Source organism: Neoarius graeffei, chromosome 18 (assembly GCF_027579695.1).
Source record: "Neoarius graeffei isolate fNeoGra1 chromosome 18, fNeoGra1.pri, whole genome shotgun sequence".
NCBI lineage: Eukaryota > Metazoa > Chordata > Actinopteri > Siluriformes > Ariidae > Neoarius > Neoarius graeffei.
In genome coordinates, this window is record NC_083586.1 from 65,358,531 (window position 1) to 65,367,024 (window position 8,494).

The 8,494-nt window shown below is 40.4% G+C and overlaps 1 protein-coding gene across 5 annotated transcripts in view; it reads right to left on the reverse strand.

Annotated features, from left to right (window-relative positions):
• LOC132866468 (CMRF35-like molecule 5) overlaps window positions 1–8,194 on the reverse strand; it is a 59,801-nt gene extending 51,607 nt beyond the window's left edge. For all 5 annotated transcript variants that reach the window (XM_060899255.1, XM_060899256.1, XM_060899257.1 and 2 more), the window contains exons 1-4: window positions 8,056–8,194; window positions 4,491–4,814; window positions 4,173–4,268; window positions 4,046–4,096 (exon numbers count right to left, since the gene is read on the reverse strand). In XM_060899255.1, the coding sequence (XP_060755238.1) occupies window positions 4,046–4,096; window positions 4,173–4,268; window positions 4,491–4,814; window positions 8,056–8,095 (511 nt within the window). In that variant the 5' untranslated portion in view covers window positions 8,096–8,194. The remainder of the gene's footprint in view (window positions 1–4,045; window positions 4,097–4,172; window positions 4,269–4,490; window positions 4,815–8,055) is intronic.
• Window positions 8,195–8,494: the final 300 nt, after the last annotated feature.

An 8,494-nucleotide genomic window follows, 5' to 3' on the forward strand; every position in this document is an offset into this window, starting at 1 on the left:
AAAAATGCACGGGTTTGCAGCGCCCACTTCATCACAGGTAAGATCAGGCTATTTATTCAATCTTTCTTTTTTATTCTTTCTAGTCTTCGTTTATTGATGTAGCAAAATACTTTGGTAACGTTTGTCTGATTAGCTGGGTCATAGTTACACAATGTAATGAATATTGTTAGCATGTTAACTTAGCTTTGCATGCAATTGTGTTTGTAGGAGAGGTCTCGCTTGACTCAAGCAGTCCAGATTTTGTGCCATCATTATTTGTGTATGCCGAAAATCACAATTTTAAAGCAAGGATGGAAAGGTACAATTGTGTGCCCTCACTCTAAATGCCAACTTACGTTGACTGCTCTAACCTAGCTCCTGCCCCGTTCACTTTCATTTCTGCTCTCTGCCTCTCGCTTTTTATGCAGCTCTGATTTCTCTTAGCTGCACTCTTTACACTATCATTCCTTTATGCCATCACCTCCTGCAAATTGCTGTTTAGTGTTGGTATTTGCTGTCGTAGCTAAAGCCACATTGCCATCACATCACTGGCATAATTTGATTAAAACAAAATGAATATGAATGTCCCATTGTTAATCAAGTTGTACATGCCCGCACATAACAATCATATGCGTCTAAAGACTTGTAGGCACGAAGTTTTTCGTGGGTGTACACTGAAGTCTTATCAATAAGGTATGAGTATATATCTGGCCATTGTATACCAGGGAACTTACTAACATCGTCCGTCCACTCTTTAATTAAATACGGATCCGGTAGGCGATGTCCACTTGTTAGAGTTAACTTATTTATGTAGCATTCTCGATCTTGTAACGACAATTGTTTTGCATAATCTGACAGCTCATAATGCCGGTCTATGGGCAGCGCCATTGTTTCTGAGTCCAGGCTGCGCGCGCATCCTGGCAACGGTCGGGTTGTTTACAAACATGCGAAGGGGTCTATATTTCTTTCTTTTTTTGTTTTCTTTAATGTTAATAAGGATACAATGTTATGCAGAGGTGTACTTATATTATAAGTACACCTAACACCATTGTTATAAGTCTTATAACAATTTTATAGACAAATTATACAATTTATAGTCACGGCGGAGAGTGGAGGGGCGTGAAATGTTTTCTTCTTCCTGGGGGGGGACGTAACAGAAAATAATTGAGAAGCACTGGGTTAGGGTCAGCATACCTCCAGAGTCTGTTCCGCCCTTACATGCCAGCCAGTAATTTAATGTCATGCAAACACAGGGGATATACATGTATCATGAACTTTACTTTTAAAAAAGCCAAATCAGCAAGTTCTGTCTGATACAGGCTGGATCGCAAACATTTTAAACACAGTCATGAGACCAGAATATTCAAACTCACATGTTGGGCTTTTTCTGACTGATGTACTGAAGAAAGTTGAATTGATAAACTGAGTGATCTAGAAATATAAGTCCTCTGCCACCACAGAGATTCTACCTCACAGATCTGGGCGTGACAATCGCTAACACGCAGCAGTGCAGAGATGTTCCTGAGTTTACTGAAGGATAAACATGAGAATATATCCACATTCAGGACTGTAGCAACATGATTGGAAAATGTAATATCAGGAAGCAGAGTTGGCTGAGTGTGCAGGGGCTTCAAAGTTTGGGAGAATAGCAGGGTACAAATAATTTACAGCAGGGTGCAAAATGGTAAAATGTCTGCCAGCGGCAGACATAATGCATGCAAAGCGTGCAGGGATGGATGGATGGATAGATAGATAGATAGATAGATAGATAGATAGATAGATAGATAGATAGATGCAAGTACGAATTTTTCATGGGGCGGGATGGTTTGGAACAGGCCATCTAAAATTGGGATAACATTTACTCGGGATGAGTATTTGAGGCGGGTCGTCTAGCTTAAGCTTAATTAGCGTTGTTACGCACGCCAGTGTTTCCCACAGAAATTTTGGAGACTATGGGGGCAAGCCATGGGGGAGGCGCGGGGGTTGTTTGAAATTGAGTGATATGTTAAATATTAAGTTATTACTGAAAAACTATTGATTAAAAAAACAGACACTGAGAAATGGTCCTATAAACAACTTTACCAATATAAAAGATTACCAGGACTACAAAAATGCAGAATAAGCTTTACTTATCCAAATGCACCTGTTGGTTCAAAAGTTAAAGTGCAGAGAACCTCACAGCACAACATGAAGTTACCTTAAAATATAATATAAATGCCTCAGCTTTCATGTAAGAAAAAAAAAACTATTAATACTAGTACTGTGTGCAGGCAGTCTCTCCTGAAGACTAAATTAAACAATAATTATAAACTAATAAAATAAATGGCTCAGGCTTCATAGAAGAAAAAAAAAACAATTTGAACAGAATCTCACAGTATGATGCTGAAGCTGCCGAAACAATGGAAAATAAAATACCATTTTGGCAAAAACGTTGGCATCCATTAATTTCTTGTATTAAGTAAAAAAAATATGTTGCCAGATACTGCTGACGTTTTACAGCCCAAAATATGTTCAAAACCCGCCAAAATGCACTTAAACTGCCCAAATTGGGCGGGAAACCGCTCAATCTGGCAACACAGGGGCAGTAATGGCTGCACTCATGTCAAGGATGTAAACACAATCCGGCAACACAGGCGGCAGTAATGGCTGCACTCATGTCGAGGATGTAAACACAATCTGGCAACACAGGGAAGTAATGGCTGCACTCGTGTCGAGAATGTAAACTCAATCTGGCAACACAGGCGGCAGTAATGGCTGCACTCGTGTCGAGGATGTAAACACAATCTGGCAACACAGGGCAGTGATGGCTGCACTCGTGTTGAGGATGTAAACACAGTTGACGCGGCAACGGACATACATGACATAGTGGATGTAATTTACGTTCACAACTTTTTTTGCTGTCAGAAATATTTAATATTAAATGTTGTGACTTGACTGACAATAGCCGGCGGCATAACAAGCCATAGCCAGCGATTTGCCGCCAGTGACCGGCTACTTTTGAGACCGCTGAGTGTTTCAGGGTAGCTCCAATGGGTGATGGAAAAGTACTGAGGGGGGGCGTAGCCCAATGGAGGACAGGGACACATACGAGCAAAGATAAGTTTCAAAGATTTGCATTGCATTACATTAATGGCATTTAGCAGATGCTCTTATCCACAGCGACATACAACATACCCAGTGGACATACCGAGGGAGCAGTTGAGGGTTGGGCGCCTTGCTCAAGGGCATTTCAGCCATTCCTGGTGGTCTAGGGAATCGAATCACTGACCTTTTGGTCCCAAAGCTGCTTCTCTAACCATTAGGCCATGGCTTCCAATTTCACTGAATTATTTAACTGAACTGCATTTAACTGAAACTAGCCAAAAATGTTTCAAATATCTCTGTCAGTTACCAAATTTACCCAGTGATGAAAGAAATAACCGAACTAAAGTGCACAGTGCTGGGTTACATTCACAAGTCAGTGATTTTTTTGTTTGTTTGTTTGTTTGTTTGGATGCTACTGAGGCGGAGAACAATGGGGTTCCGTTCAAACAGATTAAACACAGCATATGTAAACGCACCCTGAGTTCATGGTGAATGTTTTCAAACTGGAAACACAGAAGCCACACCTGCCCAGACAAACCACACTGAGGGAAGTGTAAGTGTACCAGCCACTGATTTAAACAGAATTATGTGGAAGCACATGAATCGGTAGGAATGCCTGTGCGACCACAGCTTTAAGTTTCACAAGCAGCTGAAGTGGTTTCAACTTCCTTCAACAGACTGAGCACCAGGACAGAGTTCCTGAGCATGTACAGGCATCGTGCAGTTGTGGAAAATGATATTCTCTATTTTATTTTTGTTGCTGCTATGCAATGGTTCAAAGAAAATCCCAAAATGATAGTGGATAAAAGATTAAAAGTAACTTCCTGTCGACTGCTAAACCAAAAAGCATTGTAATATGCTTAAAACATTTACACTTCCATAGCTGATGTCATCTGTCCTGTGGTGGTTTGATCTGTGTTCTCTCTCTCATGTAGAAGATTTTAAATAAAAGCTCAAATAAAATATTTGATGTTCTACATACCCTGATCTGAGGGAGCGCTCACTGGAGAGTTACTGTTATTTAATGGATTAGCTGGAATTAAAAAAAAAAAGTGATGAATGGCATGACAGAAATGTAATAAAGAAGAGTTCAGGCAAAAAGTCCATACCTGTTGAATGTGGGATCTCAGCATGGACTGATGGACTCATGGCATGTGTTGAAGTGGAGTGTGTGGACTGGGAGACAGTGCTGATGGCAGGATCAGCTGAAAGAATAGAAACTGTCCACTTTTAAATTCCACACAGTTCACATTTTCGAGCTTAAAAATCAATGCATTGAGTATCAATTATAATCTTTGAGTTTACAAACCTGATAAATGAGACCCGTTCTACACTGTACATGGTGCTTTAATCATCTGCTTCAGTCAATGTTCATCATCAGTGAATTAATGTGTGAGGGTTTTTAGTCTCCTCTGTGTCACACTCACCTGTTTTAACCAGCAGTCGAATCTCTGTGTAAATATCAGCCACTGTCCGCTCTATTGCACACCAGTAAGTGCCTTCATCCTCTGGTCTCAGATCAGTGATGGTGACGGTGAAGATTTTGGCTGTTGTGTCGTCATACAGAGAGAATCTGGGGTCTTTAGCAGGAGATCCAGACTCAACAGGAATGTCTTTATCCCCCAAAATGGGACATTTACCTCCGCAGAGATACTTTTTGTACTTTTCATATCCAGGTTGATAGGGGCATTGAATCTGAACTGATCTTCCTCTGTATCCAGTTATTGTAGTTACAGCATCAGTATCATCAGCTGGAGAATAATATACAGTGGAATGAAATCAGATTCAGGACCACGGTGCAACATACAAAACCAAAATGAAGCTCAGTATCCCAGAATATTAACCCTTTGTACCAATACATTATTAACCCTTTGTACCAGTACACTGGTGTTCGATTCTACCGGCAGAATGGAAATTAATTTCATAAACATTTTTAATCATTATAAGCAAATTAAACAGTTCATCACTACAAATCTGTTCTAAGATTAGTCAGGAGACTCGTACAGTAGCTTTAATTGTGTAGATTTTCATGTCTGTGTGTGAAGTTGCTGCTGTACAGAGCGATGGGAAATGGGAGGGGTGTGAGCTCACTGCTGGGCAAACAGTTCACATCTCTCCAGAATACACTGGTGTAGAAATAAAACGGAGAGAAGAACTAAAGCTTTTTGAAAGTAAAATACCATAAACAACTTCCACAATCAGATTATAACATTTAAATCCAAATAACAGATGTTTAGAAATGTTAAAGGCAACCTGTACAGCATTTAAACATGATCGATATCGATAGTACAAGCCTGAATTATGATAATGCATACAAGCACGGCCACCTGATTAGCTATCGTCAGTAGCTTTAAGTTCTCAAAAGTCATTAATCACGTCAAGCTTTTTGCACATCGGCAACCAATATGGCACCCAGGATGTGACGTAAATATGTTGATTAGCCAGGTTATTATTATGTTATAGCCGGGTTCTTGGCTGAACCAATAATCATATCATCAGCTTTTCTTTGACTAATCAGACACAAGGTATACCGCCACACTTGCTGGAGCATTTGAGGGTTAGGCACCTTACTCAAGGGCACTTGAGCCAGTCCTGCTGGTTCAGGGACTCAAACCAGCAACCTTTTGGTCCGAAATCTGTTTCTCTAACCATTTGGCTATGACTTCCCCTGGCTTAGCCAGGTAGCAGAAGTTAAGTGTAGCTGATGTAAACATACTTGTTAGCCTGGATTTAGTCAGAAGAAAAAGAGGCATCTTGAAGTCAGTATGGACAGCGGAGAAACTGGATATCTGTACAAAATATAAGGGCATTTTGTACACCATGATTGTGATGACCACTATTTTCATATGAAGATGTGACTTTGTTCAGACCAAGGCTGTGTGCGTGCCCTGCCTCATAGATCTGGAGAAGCTATGGTCTAATAGTTAGAGAAGCAGCTTTGGGATCAAAAGGTTGCTGGTTTGATTCCCTTGACCAGCAGGAATGGCTGAAGTGCCCTTGAACAAAACACCTAACTCCCAACTGCTCCCCAGGATATTCAAGATGTTTATTTGTCATATACACAATAACAGACACAGCGGTTTATTATTGGGTAATGAAATTCTTATTTTGCAACTACCCCACTAAAACTATGCTTACTAATATAAAAAGAAATATATATAAAATACGAAATATAAACTATAAAGTGCATATGCAATGCAAAATATAAAAGTAGAATGAAAATAAATGAAAATAAACAATAAAAAAATCAAACAATATGCAAACATGGAGGTAGATATAATGTGCAATGTCTGTGCAAAATTGCAAATATAGAGGTAGATGGTGATTATAATTCGTGGTTCAGAAGGCTGATGGCCTGAGGGTAAAAACTGTTTGTCAGTCTACTCGTCCTTGCTTTCACACTCCTGTAGCGTCTGCCAGATGGTAGGAGTGTGAATAATCTGTGTTGTGGGTGTGTTTGGTCCCTGATGATGCTCTGTGCCCTTTTTGTGACCCGGGTGTTGTAAATGTCCTGTAGTGGGTGGAGGAGATTCTGGGAACACTGTACGTTACTTTGGATAAGAGCATCTGCTAAATGCCATTGAGCGGCTAAGCGAGCGAGCTGGATTCCCCCATCTATTTTTAGGAGCATCAAATAAGGAAGGAACCATACTGTAATGCGTTTTGCTGAGGGATACCTTCTGATTGCTGATGGTGCTGGTTTCACTAAAGTATAAATGAGATGAGCAAGTTTGAGAGTTTTTATTTGTGAAATTGCACAATGCTGGATATTTCTAGAAATTGCTATTTTTGAGGTTTTGTGCCATTTCTAGTGGCAGAATGCCAAGGAGAGCAATTTGGTGCCATTTGGAAAGATTTTCTAATATTTCTTGGTGGTTTTTGCTCTTTGGACATGCTCTTTTGTGTCATTTTTAGCAATGCTTGCTCTTTCTAGAAGTTCTCCGCTATTTATTGAGGCTTTGTGTCATTTCTAAAGGCATTGTGTCAATGAGAGAGGTGTGGTGCCATGTGGTGTCATTTGGAGATGTTTTTATCTCTGTTTGGAGATCATCACACATAATTTTAGTGGTTGAAGGTTACTTCTTCAAAGTCTGGAGCACTTGGGGCACCTCAGGAGTGGGATTGATACCACCGTTTACTCTGAAGACATAAATGCTTGGATGGGGAAAAGAAAAACAACCTCTTCTGAAACTTTTCTCTGAATATATTGTCCCTAGTAAGCTTGGTAACAACATAAATTCTTATCAAAAACTGCAGATTCTTAAAGCCCTGAGTGTGTGTGTGTGTGTGTGTGTGTGTGTGTGTGTGTGTGTGTGTCATGTGAGCTGTTAACCACAACTGTGGATTGTGAAATGACAAATAAATTCAGTGCTGAACATGGGCGCCCCCTCTGGCAAAAAGGGTTAAATTGTCAACATTGTGATGAGTAAGTGTGTGTGTCTGTGTGTGTGTGTGTACACTGTGGTATAATCTGCAATAACCAATACATGTATTATAAATAACAAACACCGAGAAACTAATAACGGAAATCGCACATCATACACCAGAGCTATCTGCTCTCAGCTGTACTCGGAATAAAATACAGAACTCACATTTTGTGCTCAAGAACAGGAACAAGAGAGACGACGTGACAGGCGTCTGCACTGATAAAGCAGTAGCCCTGATCTTTAAACAGATAAAGTGAAGATACTGACTGTTGTTCAGCTAATATACAGATACAAAACTCTTCAAAGTCAGTTCTACAGTGAATATAAGTAGAGATAATGTTCCCATGTGCAGGTCACTTCAACACAGACGTTTCCTCATGCAGTCAGTGAACCCGAACCTCCTCTGTGTGCTTTTGAAGATAACCAGGAAGTCCAGCAGCCCTGAGAACTTCACTACTTTAAAACACTGGAAGCGATCGATAAAAGTTCTGAACTAAATGTCCATCAGTGCAAAGCTTTAATGTGACCCTGATACTGCTGATTATTTCAAAGTGCTTTTACTCACCGATCATCAGGCAGAAGGTGAAGATGAGGAGGATCTTCATTCTCAGTCCAGACTCACAAACTCCTGCTCAGAAAATAAAAATATAAATGTTCTCTCACGCTCCCTCACTGTCTGTCTCGGGGACTGTACAGTGTCTTTTTGTGTGGCACGAGTAGAAAGCAGCATCATGCCCACTTCCACTTTTGAGCTGGTGACAGAAAACCACTCAGGAAGTGTCTGTGTGAAATGTTCAGTACAGTTGCCATAGTAACAGCATGTCCCTCATACTAAGCTAATAAACAGTGGACTTATATACTGCAATGTAAACTGTAACGCCATCTCTTTATGTCACTCAGTCTGTGGTGAGTTACAGTACATTACAGGGATTTAGCAGACGCTGTTATACAGAGTGACATACAACAAGGGGTTACATGACACAGTGCTCCTGGAGCAGAGAGGG